Genomic DNA, 20,239 nt, shown 5'->3' on the forward strand with positions numbered 1-20,239 from the left:
GAAGGTGGAAAAATCCAGCCTGCTTTGGCCAACGCCCATGGGAAAAGGGTGACTAATGTGATACCCACAGCGGATCATGAAGGAACCAGTCCTTTGTTAGATACTATGGGTGAGAGGGTGGGTGCTGCCGGCCTGATCCAGGGGCAAGGAGGCTTCTCTGGGACTGCATGGGATATGAACACCTCCCCTTCCAGTCAGCAGAAAGGGCCATTTCCCCTCACACAGGTGGACCAGTCACTTGCAACTCCTTCCCGCTCTGTACAGGTAAACTTTACCCCTTCCTTCACTGCTGCTACCAGTGCAGGTGGAGCCCTTAAAAGGGCAACAACCCCTTTTCTTCCAGCCAGACAAACAAGGACCCACCGCAGAAAGTTGAGGTGAGTACATCGTGAGAGAACACGGTCTGGTCTGTAGTAGCAAAATATTAAAGAGGAAACATCTCTCGCCCCCCTTCCACCAAATATATTGTGTCTCTCCAGCCCATTTATCTTTGTCCCTCTTTTCAGGTCCCACTATACCCTGCACTCCCAGAAGACATGCTCCATTAGGCTATGCTCTGCCCACCAGTATCCCTGCATCTATTCTCTGTTCTTAATCAATTCTGTTCCCCCCAGGCTACCACTTCTCTATCCCCTCCCTCCACAGACTCCAAATCCCATTGCTGTTACCATCCATCCAACTGGTCATCACTTGCCCCATTGAGACCACCCACTGATCCTATGCTGCGCTCTGCACTCTCCTCCCTACAGCAAAACTGATGTGTCCTCCCTTCGCTCCCGGCCCTGTTTTATTTAATTGGGAGGGGTCTTTGCACCAATGAGGGGCTGATCTCAGACTCAGCAACTGCCTCCTTCATTCCTATGGTTGGAAAGCCATGAACAATCCCGTTATTGGTGCTCCCCGGCTTCCCCATAGGCAGAGCCAAAACAGAGAAACCATCCTGCTCCAGGCTCCCGATCATGCTTATTGCCTCGTAGAACAGCCAAGCAGCTCCACTCCTGCAGTGAGGCAGTAGTGATCAGTGGGGGATCTGCTCAGCAGCTGCAGCAGTTGAGACAGAGCAGAAGAGCTGAGTGTTTCCTGGTATATGGGAAGAGGAGCACAGTGATTAAGATCCAGGCCTGGAGGTAAGGTAGGGTTCTATTCCTACCTCTGCCATACCCAGAACCACACAGGAAGACTAAGTCAATTTGTGGCTTGTCCTATGCTAATATGCAAGAAAGGGAAACAAAGAGCCCTCTCCCCTCATGGAGAGCAGCTCCAGTCAGTCAGCATAAATCCCTGAGCGCAAGGACAGCTCCATACTTGTGTTGCTGGTGCAGCTAGCTACTTTAAAGGAGGGGGAGCCATGCCTGAAACCCAGTGTGAACATCCACATGAAAGAAACTGGAACCCAAGAGCATACTTTTTATGCTGCTCAGGTACTTAAGAACATTGAACACAAAAGGTTAAATTAGAAACCACTGGGGTGAGGGAAGAACCCTTCCACTCTTACCTGTGGAATCTGCAAGTTTTTCCGCTCTTCCAGTCAGTCAATTCATCATAGCAAAGCCAGAAGAGTCAGCTAGTTGTTTTTAAACACAGTAAGGGAAGATTCAGGAAATAAAGGACTAAATGCTTTACTCAAGAGATCATCATCATCATGTTCTTATTACGACTCTGGTGTTTAGGGCCGTGATGAATCTCCTCCACTCCTGTTTGTTTCTTTCAAGTCTTTCAATGGTTCCCCAGCTGTGCCACAGACATAGATGCATTAAAAGACTGAGGTTCTCAGATACTGGGGAACTGCAGGGATTGGAGGGGCAGAGAAGTACTTAAGATAGATTTAGGCTCCGATTGTGCAAGTAACTTAAGCATGTACACTTCATGTTAGGCATGTGTTTAAGTGTCTTACTGAATATGGGCCTTAGTTCAGTGGTTTTCAAACTTTTTTTCTGGTGACCCAGTTGAAGAAAATAGCTGATGCCCGCGACCCAACAGAGCTGGGGATGAGGGGGGTTGGGTTGTGGGAGGGGCTCATGGCTGGAGCAGAGGGTTTGGGTGTGGCGGTGAGGACTGTGGGGAGGGGCCAAGGATGAGGGGATTAGAGTGCAGGGGGGCTCAGGGATAGGGCTGGGGAAGGGGGTTGGAGTGCAGGACGGGGTCAGGACTGGGGGTGCAGGCTCTGGGGTGGGGCTGGGGATGGGGGGTTTGGAGTGCAAGAAGGGGCTCCATGTTTGGGGGGCTCAGGGCTGGGGTAGGGGATGGGGCATGGGCTTATCTCGGGCGGCTTCCGGTCAGCGGTACAGCGGAGGTGCTAAGGCAGGCTTCCTGCCTGTCCTGGCACCGCGGACCGTGCTGTGCCTCGGAAGCGGCCAGCAGCTGATCCGGCTCCTAGGTGGAGGCGCACAAGTGGCTCCGAGCAGTTCTTGCCCGCAGACACCCCCCCCCCCCCCGCTCCCATTGGCCAGGAACCAGCCATTGGGAGTCCGGAGCTAGTGCTCAGGATTGGGGCAGCACACAGAGCCCCGTGGTCCCCCCGCCTAGGAGCCGGACCTGCTGCTGGCTACTTCCCGGACGCAGCGCAGTATCAGAACAGGTAGGAACTAGCCTGCCTTAGCCGGGCAGCACCGTCAACGGGACATTTAACGGCCCAGACAGCAGTGCTGACCAGAGCCACCGTGACCCAGCGCCTTACATTCCATGACACAGTACTGGGTTATGACCCGCAGTTTGAAAACCACTGCCTTAGTTCATAGTGGCTGAAAATGTCCTTTTGATCAGTGATTCTGTTCTCATCTGGGCACTGTCTCCACTCTACTCCATACTGAGTTTCTAAGACAAAAATCTAGAAAGGCACTCTCAATTAAAATCTAAAAAGTTTGGGTATTCTTGTGCATACACAGTATTTTACAGGCATATAAGCAACAATGGCGGAAACCTCTGGCACCATGCGTATTATTTCATTAAAATATATTAGAAGCTCTTTCCGGGCAAAGTGTTACATTTTAGATTTAACTGGAGTGTAGTCAAAACCCGGCACTAAAACTATTGCAACATTATGAACAGAAAATACTAACTAGGCCAAGGTAGGTGTTTTGGCAACAGGCAACTGTAGCATGTTATTTTAGCATTTCTAAACATGAATGTTGCTGCAGACAATGTGGGGGTATTTTTTCTTGTACGTAAAACAATTTTAGGGGTGGAAATATAGTTGAAAATCACCTGACAGGTTCAAGCAGATCTAAGGTGCTGCTTTCGTGATTTCTTTTTAATAGTGCTGATGTCACTGTTCCCATCTATAGCTGCTGAAAATCTGTGCTTTTCATGGAACAAGGACTCCTCAGACTAGTTTGTTAAAGGCTGCTTTTTTTTCCAGATTATTATTTTCCACGATTGATCAATAGCTAAATGTGTAACATAAGATAGGCCATAGGGAAAAAAAGTGACGTTTAAAAAAAGACTGTAGTGAGCTGTAAGCTTAATGCATCCTTAACCAAATGACATTTACTTTTAAATGAATTACAGGTCAGGACTGAAAACTATATTAATTAGAAGGATTATTTAAAATTTTTAAAATATGCTTTTCAGATCATTTCAATTTGCAATATTGTTTGTTTCCTCTGAATACTGTAGGAACATACAGCGGGCTCTTTTGTAAAATACACACACACAAAACAAAAGCCCTCCGGATTCACAGAGCACAGCGCAGATCCTCTCTTCATTCCAATGCTTCACAAAAGGCTCCTTTGATTTCAAAGACTTCTCAGGAAGTTGAAGTGCCCTTGTTAACTCAGCACTATGCAGCAAAGTGCATTGCTCACTCGTGTTACACACTGGAATCATGTTGGGGGTGTTCCTTCAAGTCTATGACAAACACCAGACGGTGCTGCAGTGCTGAATTCTGAACTTGTGGGGCGTGTCTGAGTGGGGCAGGGTAAAGGTACAAAATGGTGTATGAAGAACAGAAGAGTGAAAAACCTCAGGAACTTCACATAAAACCATATTTAGATTCCTTGGGGAGGTGAAGGGCTGCTTTGCTATGGCCAAGGGTACTAGAACTAGCTGAAATTTTTCAAATGACAAATACTGTCATAATAATAAAAAAATGTTCTGTTCAGTTGCTGTCAAAGCCTCATCTCCTCCTCATTTCCGTGCCTTTGTTAACAATTCCCTCTTCTCCCTCACTCCCAAGCTGTAGGTCGCAGCATGGAGAGGAAAGGTGGCCTCCCGGGGTCAGGCACAGGTGTCTAGGTAGAAAGACACTGTCTGGACAGGTGTCTAGGTAGGGGGCAGATAGTGATCTACACTAAGAAAAGGGATCGCACTGGCGACTTTTCCCTTAGATCAGGGGAGAGCCAGGGACCGATTGGGACTCTTGAGTCACTGTCTGGTCCTTGGTCCGCTCCCAGAGCGGCAGGGTTGTGCTGGTTCTTTTCTGGGGCTTGTAACAAACCCACGAGACATTAATTTGAAGTGTATCGCCTCCTCCTGAGATCCAGAAGATACAAACACAGACGTGAAAAATTAAGGCTAGAGAGATATTCAAGGCTCTAAAACTATCACAGATCCTACTTGCATCCTGGTAACCAGGAAGTGAGGCATCAGAACCCCTTGACATATATATTTTCAGTTACCTGAGAAAGCAGCCTCACCCTTGACATATGATCTATATCAGTGGTTCTCAAAGCCGGTCTGCCGCATGTTCAGGGAAAGCCCCTGGCGGGCCGGACCGGTTTGTTTACCTGCCACATCCACATGTTCGGCCGATCGCAGCACCCAGTGGCTGCGGTTCGCCGCTCCAGGCCAATGGGGGCTGCGGGAAGCGGCGTGGGCCAAGGGATGTGCTGGCCGTCCTTCCCACAGCCCCTATTGGCCAGGAGCGGCCAACTGCAGCCACTGGGAGCCGCGATCGGCCGAACATGTGGACGCGGCAGGTAAACAAACCGGTCCGGCCTGCCAGGGGCTTTCCCTGAACAAGCGGCGGACCGGCTTTGAGAACCACTGCTCTATATTATATGTAAGTTTTGCTGTTGACATCGTTTCATTACACCAAGAGCGAGGAATGTACAAACGACAGCGTGAGCTACGCATTCTGTGGTCACTTTATCTGCTCTCTCTTAATCTTTAGTTATATTTAAGGCTAAGATTTAGTCACAGATATTTTTAATAAAAGACGGACCACAGGGGAAGGGCCACTGCTGTGGGCACGTGTCTGGTGCGGGCTGCTGCTGGCCCAAGCGGCTGGCTTCAGAGCCTCTCCAGCAGCGGCCAGTGTAGCTGTCCCTGGGGCCACCTGAGCAGCTGACCCTGGAGCCAGCTGCTTGGGCAGCCATGGGGTCAGCCACACTGGCCACCACAGAAGTCATGGAGGTCACGGAAAGTCACCAAATCCGTGACTTCTGCGACCTCTGTGACAAACACGGAGCCCTAGTTATACTCCTTTGAAGTTTTCGAGTTTCTATTCTACTACCACTACAGGAAGCATTTCCGATAAAGGACATGAGATTTCCTCAGTAAATGTCCATCAGTGAAGTCAAGCTGAGTGATTTTTCGAGTTCCTCAATGCAGATAGGCTCCCATGGATAAAACACCACAACTTTTCTCTTCTCAGTCATGAGAAAGCCGTTGTCATTAAACCTCCCTGGTATATTCCCTACATCCAGCCAAACAAAAGGAGCGATTGCTGTGGTCTGCAGAACAAACGCATACAGGTCACCTTGCTGAGAAATAGTGGCCTGAAAGAGGAAGAAAAATAAAGTTAGTATTATTACAGAAGTCTGTGTAGTAAAAACAACTTCACCAATCAGTGTAAAAGTTGTAGGCCAGTGTAATGGAAGGTATTTTGAAAATACATTTGTTAAAATTATTTTTCTCCTCTCCACCTCCTTTATGGAATGTTCTATACAATTTAATAGGGATAAAGCCGATAAGATTCTATACAAAGCATCCCAGAAACCTACAGAACTTAACAGAGATTTATGGCCTTGCTACAGAATACTATAGGCTGGTTTAAAAATTCTATCGAATGTTATCATTATTTACTTTCCATAAGGACAGTTCCTCTAAAAATAACGGGATAAATTGTATACTGACTTACACCCAGTGCAATCCTATCAAAGTCACAAGGTGCTAGATAGATTTATTCCCGTGGCAACACATTTCTCTCAACCCATACATTCAGATATTAAGGTTGTTGTCCCTTCTTGCTACATCAGTAATAAAAATCCATGGAAGTAAAAGAAGAATAAATCAGGGCAATGTAGCAGGTCACCTACTGCTAGTGTAAGAAAGGAGGGTCTTTAAACTATATTTAGAATTGATACATAAGGCATGCTGTGAGATCTCAGAAATAGGTTTAACGTTTTACTGTCAAGTTTTCAGTAATAACAGTCTGCACAGTCTAAAAACACAACTAGATACATTTTCACTCAACATTTTTCTTTTACAGAAGCATCTCTCTTCTGAACATTAATGGTACATTAAAGATCAGCAAGTTACATATTAAATATGTACTAAATAAATGTTATGACAAAAAAACTGCCTTTTTTTTTTTAGTTCGTAAGAGAAACCGCATACTCTGGATTTTTCTGTTTTCACAGTTAGATTTGCAGTATATTTTAAATAAGCTTTTGAAGTGAAACCTACCCCAGAACAAAGATACAAAAAGTAGCATTTGTGTTAACAAAGATATTTTAAAATGAGATTATGATCAGAAAAGTGACACTGTAAAAAAAAAAAAAAGCCACCTTTTTACCCAACAGATCTTCTACGTACATATACTCTAAATCATATATTTGCTTACTTTACTGACAAAATTAATGCTATTATGTTTTTCTCCTGCTAGACAACACAGCTATGGGAGAATGAGCAGAATTTGCATAATCAAGAGACTCAAACTAAATTCTAACTGCAGAGCTTTCATTATTGGCGATGTCAGCTAGAAAGAATCTATCTTTTCGATTCCAGATTGAATCTGTAGTCCTGTGTGAAAAAAAAAAAAAAATAGGCCAATTCTTTTCCTGTGCACGTTGGTGTGAGAGGCGAATCAGACCCACTTTTTTATTTGTTAACTGAACAAATCTGATCTGGAATCACAGAGGCAACACAGCGTAAACCCATCCTGCTTTTTAGAGTGTCTTTTCTGTGACTACTGAGGAAGAGTTTTCGAGTAAGGAGGCACAGAGAGCAGCAGCAACGACAGTCAGAGTAACATGGTAGAAAGGGAGTCTGAGAATCTAAGGCAGCAGGCAGTTCTGGGGGAAATAGCCAATAAAGTAAATAATTGTACTTATCACTTATATTGCTTTTCATGCAGACACAAGGATTGAAATGATGTACAGATATTGGAAAGTAACTGTAAAGCCATTATGCAAATCAGAACTCCTTAGCAGGAGTGCAGAATTTTGTATAATGCAGAAATAACCGTACAAAGTTGCATGTTAGTCATGCCACAGCATCCCTGGGACAGCAGAGGCAATTCCATTGTAATACCGTTACCAATAACTGGTATTCTGTGCGGCATTTATCATATTACTAGCAGTTAACGCTGGAAACTGATACTAATCACAAGTTGGAATACCTGTCACAGTGCCATTTGTTAACTGGGGACAAAAAAAGAGACGAAGATGGAGACGCTGCATCAAACAAGTGGGATGTACTCTGATCGACTGAAATGCAGCCTTCATATAAAAGGGTTGGGGGACCCAGTGATGTTTAGGCATTTCTTCAGAAACAACCAGTGAAGAAGAAAAAGAAAAACTCACTTTGAAATCCTCTGTGCAGAGCTTCAGAAAAGCTACTGCCAAATGATTGAAGAGCAAAAGACATCACGTTATAGACACCACCCCCACCCCTCACAACTCCACAGCAGACAAGCTTGGCAGGACTAAAGAAAGTAACTTAGGACAGCTGGTGCTTACACTGAGCTGTGCTTTCTCCAATCCCACCGCATCCTTCAGCGAAGATAGAAAGTGAGAGTTGCCAGGACTATGGAGATCGCCTTTTCCCATAAGGTAGAAGGTGACAACACAGCTTTGCCTGGTACAATTCCCACATCTTTTCAGCAGGTCATTTACGGGTTCCTTGTAAATTGGGGCAGCACTCCCTGCCTTAAGAGTCACACCCTCTTTAGCAAGGGTACACACTGGCTCCATAGAACTCCACTGGTGCACACGGACCTGTGAGAGACATTAAGGGGGTCAAACTGTTAACAGAGAAAACACTACCACTACAAAAATATCCCCACATCCCAGATTTTCCAGCTACTCACAGAATGAGACATTTTCCTGGAAGTACATGGCACATAGCCTCAAGGTGATTTCTACCCCAGACAAGAAGAGACTTCGCAAAGATTAAAATAATAACGAATATAAATATTACCCATTTTATTATTTAAACTTAGCAACAATTCTGTCTCAAATAGCCTGAACATGTTGATCTTTACGACATGCTGCAAAGCTCTTTTCTAGCTGATGCCAGGGGTGGCTGGATTGGGGTGTATTAGGGACTGGAATTGTTGGGGTAAGGGTTTATTGCCTCCCCTCCCTTTTCTGGTTCAGGAAATTGCTGGTTGTGCTTATTTAAAGTTGACCTGCATTACCTGAGACCTGCAGAGATGCCTAGAGCTTTTGTATAGAGAATTTTAATATATTTGATCAACAGAAATGACAAGCCGTGATTTTAAGTGGAATCCCTGGAATTGTGTTAACACAATGAAATACACTTTGCCAGAGGACCTCATTTGTATCAACAGGAACGGCCTCCTGTACAAAAACTGTGATCCATTTGGCTTACTTTTAGCATGAGGTAACTGCAAAAGAGCAGATGTGAAAGAATACATGAAGAGGCACTCGACCACAAGAGGTGCTAGCAGCCAGAAAAAGATCCTAAAGCTCCTCCTAATCACTCTTTTTCACAAGTTTAAAATGTTCTTGAACTGCTAATCAAAAAATCTATACTAGAAGTGAATACTAGACACGTGCCTCTCTAACTACACCAGAGCTTTGGAATTACAGACACAGGCTTAAACTCAGACCAGAGACAAGCAACTCCACAAAGTGCAGCTCTGCTCTGAAAAGTGGCTTTGCAAAAACAGCACTGTGTTTTTCATGTTGATTATTTTTTTGCAGCTTACCAGAGTTTTTTGTTGTCATATGTTTATTTTTAAACTGCCACCCTTGTAAACTGAAAGAATCTGCAAGGTCTTGCGGACAGGGCAGTGGACTGAGAATCAGGAGACAAGTTTTAGTCCCAGCTCTCCCAGTGACCTACTGTTTGACCTGGGACAAGTCACTTCTCCATTCTGTGCCTGCTTACTTTCCCACCCTTTGTCTGTCTTGTCTATTTATACTGTAGATGTTTCAACTCAGGAACTGTCTCTTGCAATGTATTTTTATACAGTACTCAATACAATGGGGCCCTGATCTCATCTGGGGCCTGTAAGTGCTACTGTCATACAAATAATAAATAATAATAAACCAAGCAACTATGGAATCTGAAAGTCAAACAGGATTCTTTCTGGCCCATGCATAATATTGCCCTTATATACATGTGCATAATCCTACAACCTTCTGCGGGATCACACAGATGTAGCTTGGGGCATAATTTTAAGATAATAGGATTGCATAGGAGGCCTGCAATTGAAACTGAGTTACCAGTTCTGTTGATGCCTCACAAGCCACAAAATAATCCAGTGTATTCTCTCAGAGCTGCATTGGTTCAGGAAGGCTAACAGTAATTATAAATAATAATAAAATAAAATAATAACAACAACTTTTTTCACTAGGGTCTGCAGATCTAACTCTGAATACACCCAGGGCCTGAATCTGTAATCTGAATTACAAGATGAAATTTTTTAATTTGTTTTTTATTTAAACTTAATCATCTTTTACATCTGGACTGTATTTTTAGTGGAGTTATTATTTCTTTACCATTTAAAATTTAAGACTCAAGGTTCCTTCCAGCCTTATGTTTCTATAATTCTATGATCCTATATACACTGCGGTAGCACCCTCAGGTTAGGGCCCAACTGCGCTGAGCACTGTACAGAGATATAGTTCGTGACGGTCTCTGCCCCAAAGAACTCTCGGTCTAAAAAACAAGACAAAATAGGAGGATTAATTGCACCCATTTATACCAGGACTCAGTTTAGCCCACAATCACATTCCGAACAAACTCTCAGAAGCTGAAGCACTGGTGCAGGGGAGAGCTGATAGGGCTGGACATGGACTTACTGGATCGCTGTTCCATATCCAAGCTCTTATTTATATTTGTCTGTTCTTTTCCCTAGCAGGAGGTGAACTTTTTGACAGACAGAAGGCAGCACTTACTTGGAGCGTCAGCTCACAGTCTGAATGAAGATCCGACACACCGTAGATGTACAGCACGCCGTCATCTTCATATCCCACAGGCAACAGTGGGGCAAAGAAATGCAGGGCAAAGTAATGGAGCATTTTCCACTTGCCCCCATACTCTGAGTATTAAAGAAAGCATGATTCAGACACAATCTGAGATTGGCTGTGAACATGTAGGGCATGATCCCGCCCCAGTGCACAGGTTATGATACTGCAACTTCCTCTCCCCGTTTCTGGTGGGCCTGGCCCACACCAGGGTCTGGGGGAGAGAAAGGTAGGAGCTATGGTCTGGTCTTCTCCACACCTTTTCTTGCTCCCTTTGGGGAGGATATGCAACCTTAGGGGCACAAAGAGGAAGCAGCTCCTGCACTCCCTCAAGCACAGTAATTGCAGCTGTCCCTGGATCTTGTGTAGGGCAAACGCAGAAAGATAGGAGGCACTTTATGCCCACTCTCTCCCCTTTCTATATACCCCCACAAGGACCCAAGACAATCTGGCCTATCGTGTGGTGACCAAGAATTCAATTGTTTTACATAGGTTGACAGTAGTAATAACTGAAGCTGATGTGCTGCTCAAACCCTCCCCACTAAATTTACCAGAATAGCAAAGTAACCCAGAAAAAAATCAATCAATAATACACTGGGCCATGTGTTATATTAATGGTATGAGAAAATCTTGTGGGGTTTTTTTTGTTTGTTTTTTTTTTAAACCAGCATGTGGGGTTTTTATTTTTCATGTCACTGATCCAGGCTTCTGATGTTTGGCCCCTGGTGAACAGTTCCCAGCAGTCCATACTCCCACTGGCTGCTGCCCAGAGGCTGTTGTCCCTCACTGGCCAGTCTGTGCTGTCCCAGCCAGCGGGAAGGCAGCGCCCTCACTTGAAGATCTTTCCCTGGTTGAAGGCTTTGCCGACATGTTTGAATTCGCCCTCCCACGTGAAATACTCCGTGACCAGCGTCTTGCACTCCTCACTGTCTGCATCCATCTTCCTCCAGGTATAGGACTCATAATCCACTTGCCAGTCAGGGCTCAATGGGAAGGCCAGCTCCTGGCCGTGGAAGACCCAGATGCCGGAGATGGTGACGAAGAGGATGACGCTGGAAAAAGCATTCTTCCGCAGTTTGTCCAGGTGCTGGAACATGCCTGAGATGAGGTTGCAGCTCATGAAGGTCTGGCTGGTGTTGCTGGGTTTACAAATCTCTCTGATTCATTTTGAGGTTCACAATACCAGTTTGAGTTCTACAAACCTTTGGTTCCTGTAATTAACATTCCTCTCAGGGTGATTCAATTTAAAAAAAAAAAGCATACATGCTAAACATAGGGATAGAAGAATCACCACTACAAAGGACTGGCACAAGTGTGTACCATGTATTTAGCATGTACAGTTAGACAAAATCTGCTGTCAGTTATGCTGTTGCAAATCCAGAGTAACCCATTGGCTTTAGTAGGGTTACTACAGACTTACACCATTGTTAATGAGAGATTAATCTGGCCTGTCCTATTTCATTTTTCATCAGAATCTCCCTCTTCCCATTCTCTTGGTCAGTTTTTGCAATTCCTCCTAAACAAAACATAAACCTGTAAGCCTGAGTCAGACTTTCAAACTCATGAATCCAAGCAGATTCAAAATTAGGCCCATCTGTAGAAGTTACCTCTATTGTTTGGGGTTTTTTAAATAAAATACTTAAACATACTGTATATGCATGTTCCAGTTTACTTTGCCGGTTTAGGGGGAGCTGTACTTTATTACTTATTATGCTATCAAAAATTCAGCCATTCACAGATTAGAGAAACCATCAAATGTCATCTCCTCACAAATACCACCAAAATCTTGGTATAAAGCTCAGCACGGTGGGTGAGCCAGCCATAGTGGAGTTTTCCCAGGTGTGATACTTCCAGAAAAGTAGTCTTGTAAGAACACTCATTATGTAGCATTCTGAAAATATGGATCTTTGTGTCAATGTCCATCTTCTCCCTACTCCTTTCCTATCTAGGTCAATATTTTAATGTAAACATTTTAACTCCATCCTTGCTCAGCCATATATCCTCTCCACTGGCATATCACTAAAAAGAGGCACCAACTCGTCTGCATAACCTTATGATGAAAGAAAATTATACCCTGTCCAATTTTGGTTTGTGGCTTTTCATCTGAGATAACATGAACAAAGCTCATGATGTTGGAAGATATTTGCAATAATCAAAAGCTTCTGCTTTGCTTTGGTGCTTGTTTAGAAGTACGTACAACTTTGTACATTTCAGTATCCTGGGCATTATCCCTGAGACAGCCTTGGTTTCTAAGTTATGACACCAAAGTGTGGCCAGTGCAGGTTGACAGCACAGGGAAGAACTCCAGTTTTACCATAATGCTGTTGACTTGCATTAAAGGGTGAAATCTAAAAAGGGTTTCTGGAGGGTTGCTGAGCCTAGTACTATTCAGTACCAGATATTTCATAGAGCTTCTTTAAACATACAAGTCATCGGTAACTTTATTATAAGTCGTTTAGCTCAGACAGCGTGTGGGTGCTGTCTAGTACACAAAGATAATCCCAGTTCTGAACCGTTTATAGTCTAAATGGCAGACACACAGGGAGACAGGAGGCCACGGTAAAATTCAGAGATGGGGCTAACTCTGTGGTTCGTTTGATTTAAATTACACATGCTTCTTGTGGGACTTCAGAAAACCTGAACGAACAAGAGAAAGTGGAGGCTTGGACTGGGAGTAGCTGGTCCAAAACAAAGCAAAATGTGTGGCAGCTTCTTGTCTCTAAAATGGACGCCGCGTTGTGCAGACAGCAAAGAAAAATATATTGGCATTCTCTGGAAAAAGGGCATCCCTGCCTCAGGCTTTTTGAGTCGGGGGAGGCAGTGTAGTTCTCAAGCCTTCAAGATTGCCATGAGAATCTCAGGGATTTCGGCAGTCTCTGCAACAGGTGCCTTTAGCCGTAGGTTTCGAGCAGAGTCTGCTGCAAACTCAGACTAATTTCTGTGGCAAGGCCCATGTTTTCAGTGGCACGCTAATTTAGCAGACTGGAAATTCTGTAGCAGCTTCATTTACATTCTGAAAATTAAGGCTTTTATTGGATTAAAATATGAAAATGAAGCATATCAAAGAGCATCCCCTGACATTTAGCTCGATATTAAATTCAATTTATTTTATGCTACGCCCACGTTTTCACTTTTCAATATGCCACAGATTTGTGAACTGATAACACAACTGCATCACAGAAATCATTTGGGGGAAAGCTGGTGGTTTTGGCTTAAAATTTTCAGAGAATGGGATGGCGATCTGAAGAAACTGCCAAACACTAAAATGAGAAAAGTCTCTACTAAAAATGCTGTTTGCAGTAGGACGGAGGTGGCAAATGGGGAAGCTGAAGAGGAGTTAGATGCAGCAAAAGACACAGACTAATGAGCACCAGCTGATACGAAAGATGAAACAGCTGAAAGGGACTGCCAGGAACCTATCTGAACTATCACTGGAAGCAGAAATAAAGCTGGTATTTTCAATTAAATTTGAGAAGACGTGGCTGGTTGAATATTTGATTAGTTGGTTGTGCTTCACCCTGGCCTTAAGTTATGGAGTGAGATTTCAGCAAGCAGCACGTCAGATTCAGTGTGGTGCTTACTTAAAGAAAAATGAAGGCTTGAAAATCTAAAACTTTCAGAAAATCTCCATTTACCCCCTACCTCTTCCACCCTAGCTTCTCTTCAGGGTGCAAGCCCCTGGCTATGGGTTGATGGGGAATAGTTATCTCTAGCCTAATGGCTGTGGGACAGTGCACTATCTGTGACTCACCTGTTTTGGCAAATGTGATGGGGGCAGTGGGGGGAATTCTCTTGGTAGTGCCCATTCATTGGATGATGATAATGAGAACATAAATGTAATTTAATTTTGATAAGTAGGTAAGATACTGTTATACAGCAGACTGCCTTAACCCATAACTTGGTCCATTACCTGTGGCCTTTAAGTTAAGATAAAATGGTACTAAATAGGTGACTTAAATCTATCCCCATAGCCACCATCTCCAGATTTTCTTTACTGAGCCAGCAACCAGCCCTCAGCAAATTGTGCATTTGCAGATGATGGCTGAAGCTCGGGTAATGGCTTAGAGAAGCAGGCTTTCATACAGCCTCATTTAGCACACTTGAAAAGAGCGTCAAAAATTGGAGGAAGGCTTTTGGAGCCTCCTGTAAAGCATCCCTCCACCTCCCTTTGTGCCTAATTTGGACCCATCTTTCAGAAAAGCCCTTGTCAGACTTTAGAAAAAGCCAAGGAGAGAACAGTAGGAAGAATTTCCTTCTCTACCCACTTCCTTTAAGAGCACAGGCCCTGGCCTGTAACTAAGAAATGTATGCCAAAGTAGAAGCATAGTGTCCCATTTAGTGATAAGGGATATCCATAACTTGATCATCAAAAGGGCTCCTAGGTCTACAACTACATGAACTCAAGAAAAGCCTTTTACTCTAGGGCTGTAGAGGCAGAATGTATTTCTGCCACTAAAAGCTATGTGCACAGATTGACTGTTTTCTGATGCCAGTGGTAGCCAATCAACCCTTTTATGGAAGAGATTTTATTGCCTTCATTACAAAGACTGAGTTGATCGCTAAGCTGAGACACTGTTGGTTATCTGGTGTGGCTTAGTGGATAGAATACTGGACTGAGGTTCAGGACACCTGGGTTCTCTTCCCAGCTCTACCACTGGCCTACTGGGTGACCCTAGTAAGTCACTTTCCTGTGTTTGCCTATTTGTAAAATGAAGATGCTGATGCTTATTTCCTTTGTAAAGCACTTTGAGACTGACAGATGAAAAGTGGTGTTTACGAGGTAAGTGATAGTATTTGTACCATTGCCAGCACATTGACCCGGGGATGCTTTTGTGGCATTGTCAAATGATTCATAAAGTGGGTGGGCTTCCCCAGAGTTTAGTCTTAAGGGATGCTGCTGGGTCTGGCAGAGACTTGCCAAACAGGCAATACTTTGCAGGTGGGCAGTTTAACATCTTCAGGTTAAGGGAATTTATACGGATCAGGTATTCAGCCCATCCCTCACTCATAGGGAAATACATAACAATTGAGCTCAAGGCTATTGGAAAAGACCTGACAGTCTCATTTTGCTGCATCCTCCCATCCCTGTGGAAGGGACTGGGGACTCTGGATACTTTCATGGAACCTGCTGTGAGGCCCAAGCGTGTCTGTTTTGTAGCGAGTAAGCTCAGACAGTGGATAAAGTACATGGACCTGACTGATATGAAGTGTAGCGATGGTAAATGCTTTGTGTTCTATTGAGCCAAACTGCCAATTCTGATATCTGTAGAAAAAAACCTGCCACGCTGTCACAGTTGTGTGGGATGTTTTCAGGGGCATAGATTTGTTGGTGCAGAAACTCAAGGTAAGATTACTTTATAGAACCAAGAATTCATTTTTCTCTTGGGCTTAGTGGATATCATGTGTGATTTGGGGCTGAGTGGGTTCTTGATTTAATATATAAAAAAGGCTTTCTTGGGTTCAATGGTATGACCATTAGGCTGCAGAAGAGAAGAATAGCTGCTTTCAACTACCTGAAAGGGGGATTCCAAAGAGGATGGGTCTAGACTGTTCTCAGTGGTAGCAGATGACAGAACAAGGAGTAATGGTCTCAAGTTGCAGTGTGGGAGGTTTAGGTTGAATATTAGGAAAAACTTTTTCACTAGGAGGGTGGTGAAGCACTGGAATGGGTTACCAAGGGAGGTGGTGGAATATCCTTCCTTAGAAGTTTTTAAGGTCAGGCTTGACAAAGCCCTGGCTGGGATGATTTAGTTGGGGATTGGTCCTGCTTTGAGCAGGGGGTTGGACTAGATGACCTCCTGAGGTCCCTTCCAACCCTGATATTCTATGATTCCATGACATCCGGGTGGTGCATATACAGTGCTGTGTGAAGTGCAAGATGGCTCACAAATGGGGGTAAAACCCATTAACTGGATGTTTAGGCAAAACTGATCAGAAATGAACTTGTTAACAATGCTGACATTTAAACTTATCGTTGGCTTTCACATCTCATTGACATTAATGGGAGAAGTGCACACCTCCCCAGCTACTGTTTCAGGCTCTCTGCAGACCCAAGCAGATACCACTACATCAGTTACACCTTCTCCATGTTTTAAAGTGTTGTTTTTCCCTGTAACCAAAGGCCAAACAAATGTTTTTTAAATAATACAAGACAACAGCCTACATGTTGGAGCACAGTTCCACAGCAAGGGATGGATTGTACAGTTAATTCTGCAGCCAAGAATCACAGAATATTTGGAGCCATTACTATAGCTGCTGCAACTGTGACAGTGACTTTTGGTAGAATTGAGAGATGAGCCCTCTTCATGCTGGCTGCAAAGTAGACAGCTCAAGTGTTTAAGCCTGACTGTCTGGATTTACTTAAAACAGATTTCTTGATGTAAAAATGGCAGTGAGAAATCTTGGGAGGGAGCAGCCAGTGTGAAAATTTCTGGCTTTAACTATTCCTGTTGTAGGCACGTATGACATGGGGCAAAAGCTATTTAAAAACAAACCTGGGACTAGTTTTCTGTGTTTAAATGAACTGTTGTTTAAATCTGAGTTCCCAAATCTCTTCCAAATTATGACATACACAACAGGGACTATACTTTATATCACAACATCGACGTTCAGAACGAGAGGTGATGACTCACTCTGGAATAAGACATCACTGCCCAAATCTCTCACTGTTTCCTGAAGCCTTTTCATCTAACATCTAGAAGAAGAGCAAATAGCTTTCTTCACTGTAACAGATTCTAAATTTATTGCTCAGCGCCATTTAACACAACCCGAGAAACATACTGCTGAATTCTTTCCTCACATCCAATCTCACAAATTTAAATCTATTTTTTTTTAAACCCTGTGGTTTCAGCTCACTGGACACTAAGTATTGGACCCACACTTCTAACCAATAAAACTCAGCAATCTGTAAAACTCCCAATAGCTGAATCAGATACCTCAAGGTGACATCTGTGCAGGAAGGTGCAGAAATTCCAGCTACAGCTTAGCATTCTTCACTGAAAACACACCACACAGATGCTAAAGCAATCAATGCAGCACAAGTGGCTCCAAAACCATAATCAAACATTCAAAATCTGAGGAAATACATTGACTTCTGAAGGGAGGCAGAGAGTCACATGCAGACAAGAGGGCTTCACTGTGTTTTCTTACTTTCCAGGTAAATGTTTTTAATATATAAACAAATACTTAATTCTCAATTCTCTCCCCATTTCAAGAAGGAACACACTTCCACTTCATATGGAAAATTATGTAAACCCCTCTATGGCACGCCACTTACGAAAGAACAAATCTAAATAAAGGAAGTATTCATCAGCGATGCCACTGTGCAACCTAAACAAATGCAGAAGTGTGGTTTTGAAATGCAAAGAAAACTAATTCCAACATTTACATTTCAAAACTCCCTCTACTGCATCGCCTAATTAAATGAAAATTAAATTTTTCCTCAATCCACTGACAGAATAAAATGAAACAAAGGGACAGCAGTATCTCTGCTGAGCTTCCTTTCTGAAAATTGACATTAATAAGGCTATGACTAATTAAACTATGTAAGACATATGCTGTGATGACGTTAGTTGTTCTGTAGTTAAAAAAAATCATGCTTATGTTCATCACATCAGATCATCTGTCAATGCATCTGTACATTGAGACATTTTACTAAGTTTTTTTCCTCCTCCTTTTTAAGGTACTTATTTTGTAAGAATTTGTCGATTATAGCGAAATCCAGAAAAACAAACATTAAAACACTTTGTTTCTACAGCATAAATTCACGAAGTCGAGGAACCTCAGTGTTAAGGCTGGACTACTGTCTCGGCTGACATCATGAGGCCAAGGTAGAGCAGCGTGTTGTTTAAAGACAGATTCACTATAGTTTGTTTCCTCTGGTTTTTGAGGTGGAGGTCTTCCACACAGGAAAAGGGAAGAGAAAAACTTTAAGAAGTAAGAAGATGTCACTGTAAAACCACAAAAATTGGCAGGTGGACCCAGGGGCAGGTGTAGAAAAAACGACGTTTACCTCCTTTTCATAAACTGACCATATTCCAACATTTCTTTAACTATGAACTTCTTCTCTGCAGCATATATCAGTAAACTAAAACAATAATTAAGAAATAACTGAGGTTGAAATCATAGATAGGGCAATGGACTGGGATTCAGCAGACCTGGGTTCAATTCCCAGCTCTACTACTAGCCTGCTGGATGTCCCTCGGGAAAGTCACTTTACCTCTAGTTTTCCCATCTGTAAAATGGGGATAATGATACTCCCCTCTTTTGTAAAATGCTTTGAGATGTAAAGATGATAAGCATCATATAACAAGTAGATAAATGTATTATATACTTCCACAGAACAGTCCTTCCACCTTAAAAAAACCCTAAACCTCAAAATATGCTCACCTAGATATAAGCAGTTATGGAATGCAGCCACTTCCCTCAGACCATGCAGTTCTCCTTGACTTACTATTTATTACCCAAGCAATTTACACATCTGCACTGAACCTAAACTAGGCCCGTTATGCTGTGAAATAAAACACATTGTTGGATATATACAGATGACATTATATGTTATTTAATTAGAACTAAAGATTCTTCAACTAATTTAGTCCTAGTGTGTCTTGACATATTGCAAAGTTCCACACATATTGACTGAGAAATTAGATGTTTTTATTACTAAGAAAAAACATCATAATCTTTCAGGTTATTGAATGATTATATGTTTTTTTATATTTATGTAAATATAGGTAACCCTCATTTATTGGTATGCTTCCCTAAAAACACTGCTCTCCATATGCACTAAAAACAACTCTTTAGATCTTTCCAACCTTTTCCACAATACTAAAAGGCACTTCTCTGCAGCAACACCAAAACAAACAAACAAAACTAGGTTGCACAAAAACAACGAGGAGTCCAGTGGCACCTTAAAGACTAACGGATTTATTTGGGCATAAGCCTTCGTGGGTAAAAAAACCCCACTTCTTCAGATGCATCGTGGGTTTTTTACCCACGAAAGCTTATGCCCAAATAAATCTGTTAGTATTTAAGGTGCAACCGGACTCCTCATTGTTTTTGTGGATACAGACTAACACAGCTACCCCTCTGATACTTAAAACTAGTTTGGAGTTTCGAGGCTTCGCCACTCTAGAGATGGAAAAATTAAAAAAAAAACAAAAATCTTTGAGTTTTACCACACTCCTCAGAAAAACTATCCTGGATGAGCTGTGGCATGTAAGCTTTAAGGAAGATCAATTTCTTTCAGGGGAAGCTAGGGAGATGTTGAAAAGTTAGGTTTCAGAGTAGCAGCCGTGTTAGTCTGTATTCACAAAAAGAAAAGGAGGACTTGTGGCACCTTAGAGACTAAGCAATTTATTTGAGCATAAGCTTTTGTGAGCTACAGCTCACTTCATCGAATGCATCCGATGAAGTGAGCTGTAGCTCACGAAAGCTTATGCTCAAATAAATTGGTTAGTCTCTAAGGTGCCACAAGTACTCCTTTTCTTTTTGTTGAAAAGTTAGGTTTATAATGAGGAGCTAACTTCAGCCTTAACTACAGTGCTCCTACCACTCCATAGCAGTTATGCTTGTTTGTTTTAAATACTGTCAAACTCAAAAGACATTAATATTGCTTAAATTAAAAGACATAAAAGTTAAACTAGGGCCTGCATCACTGAAAGAATTATAGGGCATCTTCGCCTTGTGTTATAAAGGTTCTTGGATCTACATTTACGATTGGTGGTTACTGCACTCTGAAACAAACACTAACGAGTGGATACACTGAAAGGTTTGTTTTCCTCTTCGTTTTGTTTGTATTTGAGGAGGATGACATATCAAGACCAACAGCTTTGCATCCCCGCTCAGTTTTAGTATCAGGC

At 42.9% G+C, this 20,239-nt stretch overlaps 1 protein-coding gene across 2 annotated transcripts in view; it reads right to left on the reverse strand.

Annotated features, from left to right (window-relative positions):
* Nucleotides 1–4,954: 4,954 nt before the first annotated feature.
* MANBA (mannosidase beta) overlaps nt 4,955–20,239 on the reverse strand; it is a 78,108-nt gene continuing 62,823 nt past the window's right edge. Inside the window, exons 13-15 of one of the 2 annotated variants that reach the window (XM_074950685.1) lie at nt 10,311–10,453; nt 7,902–8,159; nt 4,955–5,717 (exon numbers count right to left, since the gene is read on the reverse strand). In XM_074950685.1, coding sequence (XP_074806786.1) covers nt 5,493–5,717; nt 7,902–8,159; nt 10,311–10,453 — 626 coding nt within the window. In that variant the 3' untranslated portion in view covers nt 4,955–5,492. The remainder of the gene's footprint in view (nt 5,718–7,901; nt 8,160–10,310; nt 10,454–20,239) is intronic. The other variant, XM_074950684.1, reaches the window with a different exon arrangement.

This window comes from Natator depressus, chromosome 4 (assembly GCF_965152275.1).
Source record: "Natator depressus isolate rNatDep1 chromosome 4, rNatDep2.hap1, whole genome shotgun sequence".
In the NCBI taxonomy this organism is placed as follows: Eukaryota; Metazoa; Chordata; order Testudines; family Cheloniidae; genus Natator; species Natator depressus.